General features: G+C 38.2%; 1 protein-coding gene across 1 annotated transcript in view; it reads right to left on the bottom strand.

Annotated features, from left to right (window-relative positions):
- Positions 1-21,998, bottom strand: part of SAMSN1 (SAM domain, SH3 domain and nuclear localization signals 1) — a 365,841-nt gene that overhangs the window by 205,508 nt on the left and 138,335 nt on the right. The window contains exons 4-5 of the mRNA XM_053705191.1: positions 19,575-19,615; positions 11,248-11,334 (exon numbers count right to left, since the gene is read on the bottom strand). Coding sequence (XP_053561166.1) covers positions 11,248-11,334; positions 19,575-19,615 — 128 coding nt within the window. The remainder of the gene's footprint in view (positions 1-11,247; positions 11,335-19,574; positions 19,616-21,998) is intronic.

Below are 21,998 nucleotides of genomic sequence, written 5' to 3'. Positions count from 1 at the left end.
CACGTGTATATAGAGGGAGGCTTTTTGAAAACGGATCTCCATATTAAGAATACTGATAGAAATAATTTGCTGCAATATGGTAGGTATCATCCTGAAAATATATTTAAGGCTATTCCTAAAAGTCAGTTCACTAGAGTAAAACGTATAGTATCGGATAAGAATAAATGTAAACATAGATTGGAGCAAATGGCTGATAACTTTGTTAACAGAAATTACCCCCCTGCACTAATTGCTGAACAACTTAAAGCAATCACTAATGACACAACAGAAATTAAGAAAAACAAAGAACAAGAGGCAAACCGTATGATCTTTGTTACACAATTTAATAGACTTAGTACAAAAATTACTGGCATTCTAAAAAAACATTGGTATATTCTGAGAGACTGCAATCCTGAGGTTTCTGAATTTAAAATAAATCCAATGGTAGCCTACAAAAGGAATCGGAGCATTAAGGATATGTTGGTTCATTCAGACATAGGTGGTAGCAAGCAGAACAGCCAGAGGACTATAGGTCCAAAACGAAGTGGATGTTACCCATGCAGCAATTGCAGCTCTATTATAAGAGGGGAGATTTTTCACCATCCTATCAATGGAAGAAAATTCAAAATTAATAAATATCTAACTTGTAGGGCAACCTACTGTGTTTATCTTATCAAATGTCCATGTGGCCTTATCTACATTGGCGAGACCTGTAGAGAGGTAAGGGAGAGGATAACTGAACATAAATATAATATTAGATGTAAAAACAAAGATGCCCAGTATCCTCTTACTTCCTCTCTATGGGTCATAACATCAGCCAACTTAGATTTCAAATCATAGAACAGGTGGATAGGCCCAGGAGAGGGGGTGATAGAGAACAATTGTTGAAGATCAGAGAGATGTTTTGGATATACAAGTTAGAGACATTGATGCCCAAAGGTATGAATAAGGATTTTGATTGGAGTCTGTTTTTCTAAATTTTACTTTAATAGTAAAAAGACAGTATATAAAGTTAAAAAAAAATCTTTAGAATCTGCTAGTAATGTGCAATATACCTCTGTTTTTAATGTTTGTATGGGTTTTATGCTTTATAATTTTTATATATGTAACTATCATCTTCCTGTGATAAAAAATATTTTTGTGATGCATTATTTTTTGCATCCACAAGATGTCACTATTGTGCAATTAGCTTTTCTCACATGAAGATGAGCAACAGGTGAGGGTATATAAAGGCATTTACCTGTGTATTTGCAAGTATACATGATTAAGAGCCTATAGCAGGCTTGAAACGTTGTATGTTCTATTTCTGAGGACTCCATGTAAGAAAATAAAAGTTCTTTTTACATTTTTGGAGGCTGGAATACCTTTTGTTGCTTGGACTGTATATTTGGACTTGGCAGGTCTTATATTCCGTGCCCCACAAGCCTAAGAATCAGTGTGCGGTTTTCCAAATCTCTTTTGATTATCAGGTCCAGGGATCCTCAGGCGGAAGCAGTGGATGTGTTGATACTTCCTTGGTGTTATCAACCTGTTTATATTTAGCCTCTTCTTCCAAGAGTGATCTCCAAAATCATCATGGAGCAATCGTTTGTGTTGCTGGTAGCTCCAGCATGGCCTCACAGGTTTTGTTATGCGGATCTTATGCGGATGTCCAGTTGCCAACCTTGGCCACTTCCATTAAGGCCGGATTTTCTGTCTCAAGGTCAGTTTTCCATCAGGATCTCAAATCATTAAAATTGAAGGTATGGAAATTAAACGCCTAGTGCTTAGTCATAGAGGTTTCTCTGATTCAGTGATTAATACTATGTTACAAGCTCGTAAATCTGTTTCTTGAAAGATTTATTATCGAGTTTGGAAGACATATTTCATGGTGTTCTTCTCATAAATTCTCTTGGCATTCTTTTAGAATTCCTAGAATTTTACAGTTTCTTCAGGATGGTTTGGATAAGGGTTTGTCTGCAAGTTCCTTGAAGGGTCAAATCTCTGCTCTTTCTGTTTTATTTCACAGAAAGATTGCTAAGCTTCCTGATATTCACTGTTTTGTACAGGCTTTGGTTTGTATCAAGCCTGTCATTAAATCAATCTCTCCTCCTTGGTGTCTTAATTTGGTTTTGAAGGCTTTACAGGCTCCTCCATGTGAGCCTATGCATTCTTTTGACATTAAACCACTTTCTTGGAAAGTGTTGTTCCTTTTGGCCATCTCTTCTGCTAGATGAGTTTCTGAATTAACTGCTCTTTCTTGTGAATCTCTTTTTCTGATTTTTCATCAGGATAAGGCAGGTTTGCGGACTTCATTTAAATTCTTACCTAAGGTTGTGAATTCTAACAACAGTAATAGAGAAATTTTTGTCCCTTCCTTGTGTCCTAATCCTAAGAATTCTTTAGAGAGATCCTTACATTCTTTGGATGTGGTAAGAGCTTTGAAATATTATGTTGAAGCTACTAAAGATTTCAGGAAGACTTCTAGTCTATTTGTTATCTTTTCTGGTTCTAGGAAAGGTCAGAAGGATTCTGCCGTTTCGTTGGCATCGTGGGTAAAGCTTTTGATTCATCAAGCTTATTTGGAGTCGGGTCAAGCCCCACCTTAGACGATTAAAGCTCATTCTACTAGAACAGTTTCCACTTTGTGGGCTTTTAGGAATGAAGCTTCAGTTGATCAGATTTGCAATGCAGCAACTTGGTCTTCTTTGCATACATTTACTAAATTCTACCGTTTTGATGTATTTGCTTCTTTGACGTATTTGCAGTTTTTGGTAGAAAAGTTCTTCAGGCAGCTGTTTCAGTTTGATTCTTCTGCTTATGTTTTAAGATTTTTCCTTTCATTTATGAGAATAAACGTATATTTTGGGTTGTGGATGAATTTTCTTCAGTGGAAAATGGCTGTTTTTATTGTATCCCTCCCTCTCTAGTGACTCTTGCGTGGAGTTCCACATCTTGGGTATTGCTATCCCATATGTCACTAGCTCATGGACTCTTGAAAGAAAACATAATTTATGTAAGAACTTACCTGATAAATTAATTTCCTTCATATTGGCAAGAGTCCATGAGGCCCACCCTTTTTATGGTGGTTATGATTTTTTTGTATAAAGCACAATAATTTCCAAATTCCTTTATTGATGCTTTTATTGATGCTTTTATTGATGCTTTTTACTCCTTTCTTTATCACCCCACTACTTGGCTATCCGTTAAACTGAATTATGGGTGTGTTAAGGGCTGTATTTATAGGCATTTTGAGGGTTGGGAAACTTTGGCCCTCCTGGTAGGATTGTATATCCCATACATCACTAGCTCATGGACTCTTGCCAATATAAAAGAAATGAATTCATCAGGTAAGTTCTTACATTAATTATGTTTTTCCACCCATAATATCAGAGATAATTTCTGCCAAAATGGGTCTAACCAATGTTTTGCTCTTGTAAGGAATCGCCAGAAGCTTGAAATGTCCGCAGAACAGGATTACAACCATAACGCCCTGCAGGCTAGGACAGCGAAACTAGACGTTTTAACTCCTAGTGCAACAATCTGTAAAATAGCATCTGCAATAAAAGAATATCTTGAATTTTATCCAAGAAAGTCTCTACTTGAAGAGAATCAGACAAGGCTTCAAACCAATAAGATGCCGCACTAGTCGCCGGGGCAATACACACCCCAGGTTGCCATTGGAAACCTTGATGAACATATATCTTTTCCAAATAAGCCTCCAGCTTCTTGTCCATCGGATCCTTAAAAGAGTAGCTATCCTCAATAGGAATAGTGGTTCTCTTAGCCAGAGTGGAAATGGCCCCTTCAACTTTGGGTACAGTAAACCAAGGGTCTTTAATGGAGTCCTCGACAGGAAACATTTTCTTAAAAATGGGAGACGGGGAAAAAGACACCCCTGGTTTCTCTCATTCCTGTAAGATAATCTCCCTAGCATAGTCCGGCACAGGAAAAACCTCTGAATTGGTAGGTTCATCAAAGAAACTTTTACTTTTACTAGAATTCTTAGGAGTGATAACGACAGGGGTATCGGAGTCATCTAAAGTAGCTAAAACCTCCTTTAACAATAGACAAAGGTGTGTAAGCTTAAATCTGAACGATACCACCTCAGTCTCAGAAGAAGGAATTATACTGTATATACTATACGAATCACAGGAATATACGAATCTGAGATTTTACCCTCAGAAAGTCCCGATGTATCTTCCTCATCAGACTTATGAGAAAGGGCAACTTGGGAAGCAGAACTGAGGACAAGCACCTTACTTTCTGAATTTCTAGATTTTCCCTGTAATCTGGAAATGGCAGCTAATGCTGCAGATACCACTGAAGATACCTGGGCAGCAATTTCTGTTTTTAAATAAACTCCACTAGGAGTTATAGAGGAACCGCAGGGCACTGCATGTGATCCCATTGAGGCTTGGGATGTAGCAGGAGAAAGCTGAGGTATTATTTTACCAGCATCATCCTGAGAGACATTAGGCTCAACAAATGTATCTTTATTTTGCAAGGTTTTCTTGACACATCACAAAAAAAATTGCATAGGAGCTACAATTTGTGCATCTAAACATAATAAGCATGAATTCATGAGAGCAGGCTCTTGCTCCATATCAGACATGTAGTGAAACAGTAAATAAACTTGTAAAGATAAGTTTCAAAGATTTTAAAATTCAGTTAAAATAAGCCAAGGAAAAAATACACTTTAAATTTTATCCCAAATTAGGATCGATCCCCAGCTAAAATTACGTGAGAAAAGTTAAGAAAAAACATTTAATAAACATCAAATAAACTTCTAAAATAATAAAATTATTGAGGTGGCTTACCGCTACCAATTAAGACCGGATCACCCAGAAATGGAGAAAAAACAACTTTTTCTTCAGAAACGTTATGAAGTAAAGCCGGTCAAGTGACCTCAACTGCCGTTATGTTGTCTGACTGTCAAATTACTGCTGCGATACAGAGAGGCACTAAAAATAGCTTCCTGGTACACTGAGCACCAGAAATAACTGTTTTTTCAAACCTGACAGTTTAAAATGTTGCATTGTTTTATTTTAAAGCAAAGGGGGAATGAATAAGCTGCTGAAATAGAAAATTCAGCCTTACTTTCAGTTTAAACTTGTATTGTTTTATCAAGTAAATATGTGTCAGAAAATAAAGCCTAATAAAAACATTTTACCCTTTCTTTTTAAAAGAGTTTAAATGTTAGTCTCACACATGCTACAGTGCCTGCTTCATGCCCCAGTGTAACCCATACAACAGGATTATCTATGTCGCAATAAAAAAGCAGTGTTTTTTAATTTGTTAAGTGCATGATCTCCCCAACTGGAAGAAAAAGCACTTGCCTGCTCTGCTGTCTGGCATGTAGACAGTTACAAGGTATGAGAAGACACAGTTCTTCAACTCTGGCTTTCTAAACTAGAGCAGCAATTGCTAGGAAAATGCAGTAAGTACCTCTTTACAAGTTCCTAACTGCTTTAAAGCTACCACTACCCGACTGCAAGGAATTACGTGGAATACGGCTATACTCCAAAACTTGCTTGTAGATGAAATAAAAAATTTTCTTCATACACCTAAACTTCACCTCCTCCATGCACCGAAGGCAAAGAGAATGACTGGGGATTGTGGGTAAGGGAGTGATATTCCCAACAGTAATTACTCAAGCCGTGGACACACCATATCTTAGGAAAGAAATTGCAATAGTACAACAATTTCATATTTTACTATGTCTCAATTTCTAAAAGCTAAATAGAAAATAATTATGTTGGAATATTGTGCTAAATGTAAATGTGTTACACTGCCAATAATATGTTATTATTGAGACAAAAAAATTATATTGTGTGTGTAGCTTATTGCAAACTGCAAGCAGAAGACAAGTGATCTTTCTATTGTTAACATTTATTGGCCGCGCATTGCGGCTTACAAAAATTGCTATTCTGTAGAACTGCTGTATATGGTGTCTGTACCACATAAACACTACGGCCTAGATTTGGAGTTCGGCGGTAAAAGGGCTGTTAACGCTCCGCGGGCTTTTTTCTGGCCGCACCATAAATTTAACTCTGGTATCGAGAGTTAAAACAAATGCTGCGTTAGGCTCCAAAAAAGGAGCGTAGGGCATTTTTACCGCAAATGCAACTCTCGATACCAGAGTTGCTTACGGACGCGGCCAGCCTCAAAAACGTGCTCGTGCACGATTCTCCCATAGGAAACAATGGGACTGTTTGAGCTGAAAAAAAACCTAACACCTGCAAAAAAGCAGTGTTCAGCTCCTAACGCAGCCCCATTGTTTCCTATGGGGAAACACTTCCTACGTCTGCACCTAACACTCTAACATGTACCCCGAGTCTAAACACCCCTAACCTTACACTTATTAACCCCTAATCTGCCGCCCCCGCTATCGCTGACCCCTGCATTACAGTTTTAACCCCTAATCTTCCGCTCCGTAAACCGCCGCAACCTACGTTATCCCTATGTACCCCTAATCTGCTGCCCTAACATCGCCGACCCCTATGTTATATTTATTAACCCCTAATCTGCCCCCCTCAACGTCGCTGACACCTGCCTACACTTATTAACCCCTAATCTGCCGAGCGGACCTGAGCGCTACTATAATAAAGTTATTAACCCCTAATCCGTCTCACTAACCCTATCATAAATAGTATTAACCCCTAATCTGCCCTCCCTAACATCGCCGACACCTACCTTCAATTATTAACCCCTAATCTTCCGATCGGAGCTCACCGCTATTCTAATAAATGTATTAACCCCTAAAGCTAAGTCTAACCCTAACACTAACACCCCCCTAACTTAAATATAATTTACATATAACGAAATAAATTAACTCTTATTAAATAAATTAATCCTATTTAAAGCTAAATACTTACCTGTAAAATAAACCCTAATATAGCTACAATATAAATTATAATTATATTATAGCTATTTTAGGATTAATATTTATTTTACAGGCAACTTGGTATTTATTTTAACCAGGTACAATAGCTATTAAATAGTTAATACCTATTTAATAGTTACCTAGTTAAAATAAATACAAAATTACCTGTAAAATAAATCCTAACCTAAGATATAATTAAACCTAACACTACCCTATCAATAAAATAATTAAATAAACTACCTACAATTACCTACAATTAACCTAACACTACACTATCAATAAATAAATTAAATACAATTGCTACAAATAAATACAATTAAATAAACTAGCTAAAGTACAAAAAATAAAAAAGAACTAAGTTACAGAAAATAAAAAAATATTTACAAACATAAGAAAAATATTACAACAATTTTAAACTAATTACACCTACTCTAAGCCCCCTAATAAAATAACAAAGCCCCCCAAAATAAAAAATTCCCTACCCTATTCTAAATTTAAAAAGTTACAAGCTCTTTTACCTTACCAGCCCTGAACAGGGCCCTTTGCGGGGCATGCCCCAAGAAGTTCAGCTCTTTTGCCTGTAAAAGAAAACATACAATACCCCCCCCCCCCAACATTACAACCCACCACCCACATACCCCTAATCTAACCCAAACCCCCCTTAAATAAACCTAACACTAAGCCCCTGAAGATCTTCCTACCTTGTCTTCACCATACCAGGTTCACCGATCCGTCCTGGCTCCGATATCTTCATCCAACCCAAGCGGGGGCTAGACATCCACTGAAGAAGTCCAGAAGAGGGTCCAAAGTCTTCCTCCTATCCGGCAAGAAGAGGACATCCGGACCGGCAAACATCTTCTCCAAGCGGCATCTTCGATCTTCTTCCATCCGGTGCGGAGCGGGTCCATCTTGAAGCAGGCGACGCGGATCCATCCTCTTCTTCCGATGTCTCCCGACGAATGACGGTTCCTTTAAGGGACGTCATCCAAGATGGCGTCCCTCGAATTCCGATTGGCTGATAGGATTCTATCAGCCAATCGGAATTAAGGTAGGAATTTTCTGATTGGCTGATGGAATCAGCCAATCAGAATCAAGTTCAATCCGATTGGCTGATCCAATCAGCCAATCAGATTGAGCTCGCATTCTATTGGCTGATCGGAACAGCCAATAGAATGCGAGCTCAATCTGATTGGCTGATTGGATCAGCCAATCGGATTGAACTTGATTCTGATTGGCTGATTCCATCAGCCAATCAGAAAATTCCTACCTTAATTCCGATTGGCTGATAGAATCCTATCAGCCAATCGGAATTCGAGGGACGCCATCTTGGATGACGTCCCTTAAAGGAACCGTCATTCGTCGGGAGACATCGGAAGAAGAGGATGGATCCGCGTCGCCTGCTTCAAGATGGACCCGCTCCGCACCGGATGGAAGAAGATCGAAGATGCCGCTTGGAGAAGATGTTTGCCGGTCCGGATGTCCTCTTCTTGCCGGATAGGAGGAAGACTTTGGACCCTCTTCTGGACTTCTTCAGTGGATGTCTAGCCCCCGCTTGGGTTGGATGAAGATATCGGAGCCAGGACGGATCGGTGAACCTGGTATGGTGAAGACAAGGTAGGAAGATCTTCAGGGGCTTAGTGTTAGGTTTATTTAAGGGGGGTTTGGGTTAGATTAGGGGTATGTGGGTGGTGGGTTGTAATGTTGGGGGGGGGTATTGTATGTTTTCTTTTACAGGCAAAAGAGCTGAACTTCTTGGGGCATGCCCCGCAAAGGGCCCTGTTCAGGGCTGGTAAGGTAAAAGAGCTTGTAACTTTTCTAATTTAGAATAGGGTAGGGAATTTTTTATTTTGGGGGGCTTTGTTATTTTATTAGGGGGCTTAGAGTAGGTGTAATTAGTTTAAAATTGTTGTAATATATTTCTTATGTTTGTAAATATTTTTTTATTTTCTGTAACTTAGTTCTTTTTTATTTTTTGTACTTTAGCTAGTTTATTTAATTGTATTTATTTGTAGCAATTGTGTTTATTTAATTTATTGATAGTGTAGTGTTAGGTTAATTGTAGGTAATTGTAGGTAGTTTATTTAATTATTTTATTGATAGGGTAGTGTTAGGTTTAATTATATCTTAGGTTAGGATTTATTTTACAGGTAATTTTGTAATTATTTTAACTAGGTAGCTATTAAATAGTTCTTAACTATTTAATAGCTATTGTACCTAGTTAAAATAAATACCAAGTTGCCTGTAAAATAAATATTAATCCTAAAATAGCTAAAATATAATTATAATTTATATTGTAGCTATATTAGGGTTTATTTTACAGGTAAGTATTTAGCTTTAAATAGGATTAATTTATTTAATAAGAGTTAATTTATTTCGTTATATGTAAATTATATTTAAGTTAGGGGGGTGTTAGTGTTAGGGTTAGACTTAGCTTTAGGGGTTAATACATTTATTAGAATAGCGGTGAGCTCCGGTCAGCAGATTAGGGGTTAATAATTGAAGGTAGGTGTCGGCGATGTTAGGGAGGGCAGATTAGGGGTTAATACTATTTATGATAGGGTTAGTGAGGCGGGTTAGGGGTTAATAACTTTATTATAGTAGCGGTGCGGTCCGCTCGGCAGATTAGGGGTTAATAAGTGTAGGCAGGTGTCGGCGACGTTGAGGGGGGCAGATTAGGGGTTAATAAATATAATATAGGGGTCGGCGGTGTTAGGGGTAGCAGATTAGGGGTACATAGGGAGAACGTAGGTGGCGGCGCTTTGCGGTCGGAAGATTAGGGGTTAATTATTGTAAGTAGCTGGCGGCGATGTTATGGGGGGCAGATTAGGGGTTAATAAATGTAATATAGGGGTCGGCGGGGTTAGGGGCAGCAGATTAGGGGTACATAAGTATAACGTAGGTGGCGGTCGGCAGATTAGGGGTTAAAATTTTTAATCGAGTGGCGGCGATGTGGGGGGAGCTCGGTTTAGGGGTACATAGGTAGTTTATGGGTGTTAGTGTACTTTAGGGTACAGTAGTTAAGAGTTTTATAAACCGGCGTTAGCCAGAAAGCTCTTAACTCCTGCTATTTTCAGGCGGCTGGAATCTTGTCGTTAGAGCTCTAACGCTCACTGCAGAAACGACTCTAAATACCGGCGTTAGGAAGATCCCATTGAAAAGATAGGCTACGCAAATGGCGTAGGGGGATCTGCGGTATGGAAAAGTCGCGGCTGAAAAGTGAGCGTTAGACCCTTTAATCACTGACTCCAAATACCAGCGGGCGCCCAAAACCAGCGTTAGGAGCCTCTAACGCTGGTTTTGACGGCTACCGCCGAACTCTAAATCTAGGCCTACATTTGTATACTCCTTGTTAAAATAGGAACCCCATCTCAACAACCTGGTAGTATGTAGTGTGGGTGTTGTGCATTTTGCACTTTGGCTGTTCAATTTGATGTGTCCATCTTGTTTTTAAAATATAGTGTAAATCTTGCGGTCGACTAGATTGTGATTACTAAAGTTGATGCATTCCATGGATCTGATCTTTATGCATTCCATGGATCTGATCTTTTCCCAAAATGGAAATGGTATTATCATTTGCATTCTGAACACTCTAAGCTTGAAAAACATGTATTGGGATCCAATAAACAGCTGATAAACAATATTTGAAAGTGTCTGCTATAATTTGCAGATTTTGCCCAACTTTTGGCGCTGTCTTATTTTACTAAGACAAAGCATATTATTAGCTCTTATTATTGCCTTCGTTACAGATCTCTAGTTAGGTCTCACCTTGAGTATTCTGTACAGTTCCAAAAATATATATAAATAAACTTGAATCTGTTCAAAGGAGGACTATTAAAATGGTGCATGGTCTAAAAAATAAAATTTACAAACACCAATATGTAAAGCTTAGAGGAGAGAAGGGGGGAGGGGAAATTAGAGAAATTTAATAAAGCTGAAGTTAAAAGTATTTTTCCCCAAAAAAGCTACACTAGAAGAATGGGTAATTTATTTATAGAATTCATGTAATAAACTTCTATTAGAAAAGGCAAACATTGAAGAGGCTTTAAGACAAGCACAGCTTACACTTTATAGGAAATATGGGCAGACGTGTTGGGCTTAGAGTTCTTTCAAAATTTATGTTTCTATATTTCTATTATTTGATCCTCATTATGAAGAAATAAAGTTGAAGCTTTCGGCAAAAACCTGATGTTTATAGTGTTCTGCAAGGATTCAAGTGCGGAGATTTGTTTTTTGAGCTATATTTTGGATTGGAGTTTAAGGTATAGTTTTCCTGTCTTTATATTTGGCTTCTTATTGCATATTTATTGTCTAAACCTTAGGGAAACAGATGAATACTTGCTCCTGTTTCATTAAAATCTCTTTGCCAATCAATGCCAATACATTCAAACACACTTCATTATTACCTTCAATATAGCAATGTCTTCGAAGATACGAATCATTGTCACCCTTCCTGGAATTATGCCAATGTGTTGTTGTCCAGATTCTTCTGTCTAGTGTATAAAGTATACAAAATGATTAGCAACACCAGATGACCAGTGTATGTTTAAGTATTAAAGGGACACTGAACCCATTTTTTTTTCTTTCATGATTCAGATAGAACATGCAATTTTAAGCAACTTTCTAATTTACTCCTATTATAATTTTTTCTTCATTTTCTTGCTATATTTATTTGAAAAAGAAGGCATCTGAGCTTGTTTGGTTCAGGACTTTGGACAGCACTTTTTTATTGGTGGATAAATGTATCCACCAATCAGCAAGAACAACCCAGGTTGTTCACCAAAAATGGGCCGGCATCTAAACTTACATTCTTGCATTTCAAATAAAGATACCAAGAGAATGAAGAAAATTTGATAATAGGAGTAAATTTGAAAGTTGCTTAAAATGGCATTCTATCTCAATCACGAAAGACAAATTTTGGTTTCAGTTTCCCCTTAGATATTTCCACAGCTTGATAAATTAGCATTTTCAGTGACATTACAATAGTACAATATTAAAATCTGAAAAGCAGAAAAAAAGGAAAACTGCAGAAACTGACGGTTAAATGGACATGAAACCCAACATTTTTCTTTCTTGATTCAGATAGAGAATATAATTTTAAACAACTTTCTAATTTATTTCTATGATCTAATCTGTTTTATTCTCTTGGTATCATTTGTTGAAGGAGCAGCAATGCACTAATGGGTGAGACAATCCCAATCAGTATATATATGCAGCCACCAGCTAGAACCTAGGCTCTATGTTGCTCCTGAACTTGCCTAGATAAACCTTTCAGCAGAGGATAACAAGAGAAGGAAGCAAATTAAATAATAGCAGTAAATTGGAAAGTTGTTTGAAATGGTATTCTCTATCTGAATCATGAAAGAATGTGGGTTTCATGTCCCTTTAAGATATAGTAAAGAGGAGCTGAAACAACCACTTGCACTTGTTATATACATGTCCTGTCCTCAAGGATAGGAATAAAATCCAAATATATATACAATTTCAGATCTCATATGCCAAGTTAAATTCCTTGCAATTTTTTTTTTTAATTAATTTTTCTTTCACAAATTTTTTTTACAATTCTCCTCCCAATAATTTGCTTACAGTAATTGATAATATGTACTATTAGTAATAATCATTGAATTAAACCATGCATGACTTACTTAATTAAAGGGATAGGAAACTCTATATTAAACTTGCATGATTTAGATAGAGCAAGTCGTTTTAAGACACTTTTAAATTCACTTCTATTTTCAAATGCGCTTCATTCTCTTAGTCTCCCTTGTTAAAAAATGAATGCTAATTGGTGCCTGCATACATTTGTCTCTTGTGATTGGCTAAATAGATATTTTCAGCTTCCTGTCAGTAGTGCAATGCTGTCCCTTCAGCAATGGATAACAAGAGAATGAAGAAAATGTGATAAAAGAATTAAATTGGAAAGTTGTTTAAAATTGTATGTTCTATCTGAATCATTAAAGAAAATTTTTGGGGTTTACTATCCCTTTAACCCCTTAAGGACCAAGGACGTACGCCACACGTCCTCAAAAAAAATACACTTAATGACCGAGGACGTGTGGCGTACGTCCTTGGTCTGGAAAGCAGCTGGAAGCGATCCTGCTCGCTTCCAGCTGCTTTCCGGTTATTGCAGTGATGCCTCGATATGGAGGCATCCTGCAATAACCCCCCTTGGCCATCCGATGCAGAGAGAGCCACTCTGTGGCCCTCTCTGCACCGGACATCGGTGGCCGGTATCGTTGGTGGGTGGGAGCAAGTCTGGGAGGCGGGTGGGCGGCCATCGATGTGCCCAGTGGAGTGGAGGGGGGCGGGATCGGGGGCGGGAGGGGCGGGAGCGCGCACGGGAGCGCGCGCGTGCACGGGGGGCGGCGGGCGGGCGCGTGCACGGGGCGGGAGCGGGAGGGAACCGCTACACTACAGAAAAATAAAGTTTAAAAAGTACATCAAATAACTTGTTTAAAGCTGTAAATAACAGCTAAGAGATGTGGAAGGGGTGGGGGGTTGATCTTGGGGGGGGGGGGAAGCTACACTGCAGAAAAGGTTTTTTTTTTTTTAAAAAGGCACATTTTTTCACTAAACTGGGTACTGGCAGACAGCTGCCAGTACCCAAGATGGCGCCCATTAAGGCAGAGGGGGATGGTTAGAGAGCTCTTTGGTGGGGGATCAGTAAGGCTGGGGGCTAAGGGGGGATCCTACACAGCAGCATATGTAAATATGCTTAAAAAAAAAACCCCAAATATAGCTTTTATTTTAGTACTGGCAGAGTTTCTGCCAGTACTTAAGATGGCGGGGACAATTGGGGGGTGGGGGAGGGAAGAGAGCTGTTTGGGAGAGATCAGGGGGTCTCATGTTTCAGGTGGGAGGCTGAGCTCTACACTAAAGCTAAAATTAACCCTGCAAGCTCCCTACAAGCTACATAATTAACCCCTTCACTGCTAGCCATAATACACGTGTGAAATGCAGCGGCATTTGGCGGCCTTCTAATTACCAAAAAGCAACGCCAAAGCCATATATGTCTGCTATTTCTGAACAAAGGGGATCCAAGAGAAGCATTTACAACCATTTGTGCCATAATTGCACAAGCTGTTTGTAAATGATTTCAGTGAGAAACCTAAAATTGTGAAAAATTTAACGTTTTTTTTAATTTGATCGCATTTGGCGGTGAAATGGTGGCATGAAATATACCAAAATGGGCCTAGATCAATACTTGGGGTTGTCTACTACACTACACTAAAGCTAAAATTAACCCTAGAAGCTCCCTACATGCTCCATAATTAACCCCTTCACTGCTGGGCATAATACACGTGTAGTGCGCAGTGGCATTTAGCAGCCTTCTAATTACTAAAAAGCAACGCCAAAGCCATATATGTCTGCTATTTCTGAACAAAGGGGATCCCAGAGAAGAATTTACAACCATTTAAGCCATAATTGCACAAGCTGTTTGTAAATAATTTCAGTGAGAAACCAAAAGTTTGTGAAAAAATTTGTAAAAAAGTGAACGATTTTTTGTATTTAATCGCATTTGGCGGTGAAATGGTGGCATGAAATATACCAAAATGGGCCTAGATCAATACTTTGGGATGTCTACTAAAAAAAATTATATACATGTCAATGGATATTCAGAGATTCCTGAAAGATATTAGTGTTCTAATGTAACTAGCGCTAATTTTGAAAAATAATGGTTTGGAAATAGCAAAGTGCTACTTGTATTTATGGCCCTATAACTTACAAAAAAAGCAAAGAAGATGTAAACATTGGGTATTTCTAAACTCAGGACAAAATTTAGAAACTATTTAGCACAGGTGTTTTTTGGTGGTTGTAGATGTGTAACAGATTTTGGGGGTCAAAGTTAGAAAAAGTGTGTTTTTTTTAATTTTTTCCTCATATTTTATAATTTTTTTTATAGTAAATTATAAGATATGATGAAAATAATGGTATCTTTAGAAAGTCCATTTAATGGCGAGAAAAACGGTATATAATATGTGTGGGTACAGTAAATGAGTAAGATGAAAATTACAGCTAAACACAAACACTGCAAAAATGTAAAAATAGCCTTGGTCCCAAACGGACAGAAAATGGAAAAGTGCTGTGGTCATTAAGGGGTTAACCCCTTAATGACCGAGGACGTGCAGGGTACGTCCTCAAAAAAAAGGCAGTTAACGCCTGAGGACGTACCCTGCACGTCCTCGGTGTGGAAAGCAGCTGGAAGCGATCCTGCTCGCTTCCAGCTGCTTTCCGGTTATTGCAGTGATGCCTCGATATGGAGGCATCCTGCAATAACCTCACATGGCCATCCGATGCAGAGAGAGCCACTCTGTGGCCCTCTCTGCACCGGACATCGATGGCCGGTATCGTTGGTGGGTGGGAGCCGAATTGGGAGGCGGGTGGGCGGCCATCGGTGTGCCGCGTGATGTCACGGGGGGCGGGATCGGGGGCGGGACCGTCGGGGGCGCGCACGGGCGCGCGCGCGTGCACGGAGGGTGGCGGGCGGGCGCGTGCACGGGGCGGGAGCGGGTGGGAACCGCTACACTACGGAAAATCATTTCATAAAACCTGCCTAATCTTGTTTGTGCAAAAGCACAAAAAGCGATCATGGAGGGGTGGGGGGGTTGGTTTGTGTGTGGGGAAGCTACACTACAGAAAATTTCAACAAATTAAAAAAACAAACCATTTTTTTCTTCTAAACTGGGTACTGGCAGACAGCTGCCAGTACCCAAGATGGCGCCCATTAAGTTAGAGTGGGAGGGGATAGAGCTGTTTGGGTGGGGGGGGATCAGTGAGGTTGGGGGCTAAGGGGGAATAGTACACAGCAGCATATGTAAATATGCTTAAAAAAATCATTAAAAAAAATATATATAGCTTTTATTTTAGTACTGGCAGACTTTCTGCCAGTACTTAAGATGGCGGGAACAATTGTGGGGTGGGGGAGGGAAGAGAGCTGTTTGGGAGGGATCAGGGGGTCTGATGTTTTAGGTGGGAGGCTGAGCTCTACACTAAATCTAATATTAACCCTGCAAGCTCCCTGCAAGCTACCTAATTAACCCCTTCACTGCTAGCCATAATACACGTGTGATGCGCAGCGGCATTTAGCGGCCTTCTAAATACCAAAAAGCAACGCCAAAGCCATATATGTCTGCTATTTCTGAACAAAGGGGATCCCAGAGAAGCATTTACAACCATTTGTGCCATAACTGCACAAGCTGTTTGTAAATGATTTCAGTGAGAAACCTAAAATTGTGAAAAATTTTAAGTTTTTTTTAATTTGATCGCATTTGGCGGTGAAATGGTGGCATGAAATATACCAAAATGGGCCTAGATCAATACTTGGGGTTGTCTACTACACTACACTAAAGCTAAAATTAACCCTACAAGCTCCCTACATGCTCCCTAATTAACCCCTTCACTGCTGGGCATAATACACGTGTGGTGCGCAGTGGCATTTAGTGGCATTTTAATTACCAAAAAGCAACACCAAAGCCATATAAGTCTGCTATTTCTGAACAAAGGGGATCACAGAGAAGAATTTACAACCATTTGTGCCATAATTGCACAAACTATTTGTAAATCATTTCAGTGAGAAACCTAAAGTTTGTGAAAAAAATTGTGAAAAAGTGAACGATTTTTTTTATTTGATCGCATTTGGCGGTGAAATGGTGGCATGAAATATACCAAAATTGGCCTAGATCAATACTTTGGGTTGTCTACTAAAAAAAAATATATACATGTCAATGGATATTCAGGGATTCCTGAAAGATATTAGTGTTCTAATGTAACTAGCGCTAATTTTGAAAAAAAAGTGGTTTGCAAATAGCAAAGTGCTACTTGTATTTATGGCCCTATAACTTACAAAAAAAGCAAAGAAGATGTAAACATTGGGTATTTCTAAACTCAGGACAAAATTTAGAAACTATTTAGCATAGGTGTTTTTTGGTGGTTGTAGATGTGTAACAGATTTTGGGGGTCAAAGTTAAAAAAAGTGTTTTTTTTTCAATTTTTCCTCATATTTTATAATTTTTTTATAGTAAATTATAAGATATGATGAAAATAATGGTATCTTTTGAAAGTCCATTTAATGGAGAGAAAAACGGTATATAATATGTGTGGGTACAGTAAATGAGTAAGAGGAAAATTACAGCTAAACACAAACACCGCAAAAATGTAAAAATAGCCTTGGTCCCAAACGGACAGAAAATGGAAAAGTGCTGCGGTCATTAAGGGGTTAACTTATGTGGCATTTTTTCTTGTTGATTGAAAAGTTATCTATGACTAGGATCCAAAAACCCATCAAAACATAAGCTTATATAGTGCAGCCATCTAAGCTCCAGATTACAAGTGGAGCACCCGAGCAATAAGGGGTTTATCACAGGGGTTTGCACTCGTTGGCCTTAACGCTGGTATTACAAGTTATAAGTAAAAATGATCGCTTGAACACAATAGCAATTTACATTAGAATGATTACCAAGACTTCAGAGCTCTAGTTAAATGGATAAGAAAACCCATGCTTTTTCTTTCATGATTCACAGAGATCATGCAATTTTAAGCAACTTTCTAATTTATTCTTAAATGTAGCCACCAATCAGCAAGCACTTCCCAGGGTGCTGAACCAAAAATGGTCTAGCTCCTAAGCTTCCATTCCTGCTTTTTCAAATAAAGATACAGAGAGAACGAAGAAAAAATTATAATAGGAGTAAATTGGAAAGTTGCTTAAATGTGCATGCTCTATCTTGAATCATGAATAAAAATAAATGGGTTTCATATTCTTTGTGTCACAAAACATAAAAGTTGCACAAAAACATAAACAATACATAACAAAGTATAGTTACACTCATAATAACACAATCTAATACAAATTATTAAAAAAATATTGCACAAAAACGTTATAAAGGCTCAAAGATATGAGATCTCAGGTCTTAGAAAAAAAAGGCAGGCAAAGGACTTTAACACATGTCTAAAGATGTATAATTATGCATGTTCATCTCTTCTTATATCATCTTTGTACATCTTATCCACTTTGATTACCTTTTGTATATATATTATCTGTTATTCTTTTCAATAGTGATGCCCCTTTAAGGTTACAGCAATTTGTGTTTAGACCTGTCACGACAGGTGTATTTAAGCCCGGTTAATTTTAGTAGTAACCATGTCCATGAATAAGGCAGAGGGCTGCCGAAACGCGTAGAACATATTCCTTCTTTTGCTGTAACTTATTATTGATTTTATGCAGTTTGCGTATTCTCCAAAATAAAGATTTTTTTTAACTTAGCACTTCGAGATTCGCCGGTCTTCTTTCTGCTTATATAGATATGTCTATATATGTGTATATATGTATTTAAAGACATATATACACATATAAACACATAAATACATATGTACACATATAAACACATATATACAAACGCATTGGAGCCCTTTGCAGTTAAGTAGATGAAAACATGAAAAAAACATATTTATTTTCAACTCGTAATGTGAGCGCAACTAAAAGCGCAAAAAGCTTACTTCGAGTGCAATTAACAGTCGAGCTAAAGCACTCCACTCGTAATCTGACCATAAGTGACTTTAAGATTTTTATGTCATTGTTTAAATGAATATACCTGCAAGTTTGTTCATTTTTAATAAGACAGAATAAAGTTTGTTTTTAGTCTACCATTTTGCGTCGGTCTAGATCACAGTACATCCGAGATTGATGAAAAAGTTATTAAGCTTTCTGGCTGATTTATTGATTAATTAGTTACCTAATCATAGAAGCATTAAAGTGAATGTAAATTTTGATGATAAAGTGCCCGGTTTTTAAAAATTCGATTAAAAACAGGGGCACTTTAATTCATCAAAATTTACTTTTCACTCATGTTGTGAAAATACTTGACAGCTGCTTCAGCTTCCCCCGGTCGTTGCAAGCCCCTTCCCACGTCAGAAATGACGGATTGGTCATCCTCCAATCATGGCTTCCCCTCGGGGGAACCAGTGTCTGATTTAACGATGTGATTGGAGGAACCCGTATTCCTCATGTTAGACCCAGGAAGAGGCTTTGTGAATATTAAGAGAACAAAGCAAAATTGGTGATAAAAGTAAATTGGGGAATTGTTTAAAATTACCTTCTCTATCTGAATCATGAAAGTTTATTTTGGACTAGACTGTCCCTTTAATGAATAGTGAGTATCTGAATTTAGAATTAGAAGCAACCTGGCAAATGGTTCTCTAGGAAATCATAATATATCAGTTAAACACATTGAGGCCTATTTATGAAATGTCTGTCGGACTTGATCCGACAGTGCGGATCAGGTCCGACAGACATCGCTGAATGCGGAGAGCAATACGCTCTCCATATTCAGCATTGCACCGCCCCCTGCAGACTCGCGGCCAATCTGCCACCAGCAAGGGGGTGTCAATCAACCCGATCGTACTCGATTGGGTTGAATTCCGGCGATACCTGTCCGCCTCATCAGAGCAGTAGGACAGGGTTATGGGCAGCAGTCTTTAGACCACTGCTTCATAACTGGTGTTTCTGGCGAGCCTGCAGGCTCGCCAGAAACACGGGCCCTCAAGCTCCGTATGGAGCTTGATAGATAGACCCCATTGTCAGAACATTGGTGTTAGCTAGGTATCCTTATAGTCCTGGGTGGACATCATTTAGATGTAAGGTTCGTGTAAACCATTTTAAGTTATTTTTTCTTTTTCTTTTTTGTATCTTGTAACACTCAGAAAAATCTATAATGATGTAAATATAAATGATACAAACCAAATGCTTCATTCTCTGAAACGGATTTCTGCATAAGTGACCTGGAGTGAAAAAGGAGAAAATGTAATATTATTGTTTTCAGCATGTAATTGACAATATATATCTATCTAAAAATTAAACAAAATGTTTATTATAATTAAAGAGATATGAAACCCTAAAAAATATTTTGTGATTCAGACAGAACATATCATTTTTAAAGTTCCAAATTTACTTGTATTATCAAACTTGTTTTGTTCTGTGTTAAAGAGATACCTAGGTAGGCATTTGGAGCACTACATGGTGGTGCCACCCAGTGCTCTTGCAAATGGATAGCATTCTTGCAGAACTGCTGCCATATAGTGCTCCAGAAATGGGCTGGCTCCTAAGCATACATCCCTGCATTTCAACAAAATATACCAAGAGATTGAAGTAAATTTCAAAATAGAAGTAAATTTGAAAGTTGTTTAAAATTGCATGCTCTGTCTGAATCATGAAAGAAAATGTTTTGAGTTGCATATTCCTTTAATATTGGTAGACGCATTTCTGTCAGTGACACTGAAAAGTATATAATAACAAAGCAAAGCATGTGAGTAAAACACTGGATAATTTGAGGTTCTCTTACTACAAACCTCACTTGCATTTCAAAAAAGGCAATATTAATTTAGCTGATATGTGTCACAGATAGGGGTGTACCTACCACCACCTCTTATTATTATGTATTTTATTATTATCAGGTATTTATAGAGCGCCAACAGATTCCGCAGCGCCATAAGCATAGGCGGAGTACAAGATAACATTTACAGGGATCAAATGGGTAGAAGGCCTTGCCGAGAGTTGCACTGTTGTAGTCGGCTCTTATGAAGGCGATTTCAAACAGCTAGGCTCATAGGCTTACATTCTAACGGGTTCAAGGGGAAAGCAATGGAGTTAGGAAAGGTTAGTGTTGGTTATAAGCATCCCTGTATAGTAGAGACTTTAGGTTGCACTTGAAGCTGTTAAAACTAGGGTAGAGGCTTGTGGAGTGATGTAGAAAGTTCCACAAGATGGGAGACAGTCTGGAAAAGTCCTGTAAATGGGAATGTGAGGAAGTAACAAGAGAGGAGGAGAGTAGGAGGTTGTGAGCAGAGCGAAGGGGACAGGACGGAGAGTATCTGGAGACAAAGTCTGAAATGAAGGGGGAAAATGGTAATAAATGTGAATTGGAAAGTTGTTTAAAATTACATGCCTTAATTAAATCATGAAAGTTTTTTTGCACTTGACTGTCCCTTTAACTTATGCATCGGGTTAGCGTGACCGAAGAACTTGTGTAAGGGGTTAGTGCTAAAAAAAGGTATTAAACCCAACATAAATACATTAAAATAAATGGTTATACTCATATATACACTAGCATATAAAAATTAACCATATAAATGTTAAAAAAGTTATGCGTTAAAAGGTATATGGCATATGGCAAGGTATTTGAATGGAAAGAGCTATAATGTATATAAATATGCATATACATGTGTATGTATGAATAATAAACATATTTGTATTTATGTTTATATGTGTATATATGTATATTCATACATATATTTTCATATAAACACATATACACATGTATCCATATATACACATATGTATATATACTTTTGAGCCCTTTCCTCTCAAGTACTTGAAAACAAGAAAATCTTTTTTATTCAATTTTAATATTTAATAATGTGTTTTACTATGTATGTACTGTAAATATACAACATTCCAATGCTCTTCACATAGGAGTTAATGTTCAATGTATTTGTTTATATATATCTATACCTATATATATGTACAGTATATATACAGTATCTCACAAAAGTGAGTATACCCCTCACATTTTTGTAAATATTTTATTATATATTTTCATGTGACAACACTGAATAAATAACTCTTTGCTACTATGTAAAGTAGTGAGTGTACAGCCTGTATAACAGTGTAAATTTGCTGTCCCCTCAAAATAACTCAACACACAGTCATTAATGTCTAAACCATTGGCAACAAAAGTGAGTACACTCCTAAGTGGAAATGTCCAAATTGGGCCCAAAGTGTCAATATTTTGTGTGGCCACCATTATTTTCCAGCACTGCCTTAACCCTCTTGGGCATGGAGTTCACCAGAGCTTCACAGGTTGCCACTGGAGTCCTCTTCCACTCCTCCATGACGACATCACAGAGCTGGTAGATGTTAGAGACCTTGCGCTCCCCTACCTTCCATTTGAGGATGCACCACAGATGCTCAGTAGGGTTTAGGTCTGGAGACATGCTTGGCCAGTCCATCACCTTTACCCTCAGCTTCTTTAGCAAAGCAGTGGTCATCTTAGAGGTATGTTTGGGCTCATTATCATGTTGGAATACTGTCCTGCGGACATCACTCACTTGGATTCCGGTATATTTTTACAGACAGACAAATCAGCTGTCAGTGGCAACCCAATAG

This window comes from Bombina bombina, chromosome 3 (assembly GCF_027579735.1).
Source record: "Bombina bombina isolate aBomBom1 chromosome 3, aBomBom1.pri, whole genome shotgun sequence".
NCBI lineage: Eukaryota > Metazoa > Chordata > Amphibia > Anura > Bombinatoridae > Bombina > Bombina bombina.
Note: the sequence above shows the minus strand (reverse complement) of the source record. Positions and strands in the feature narration are given on the sequence as shown.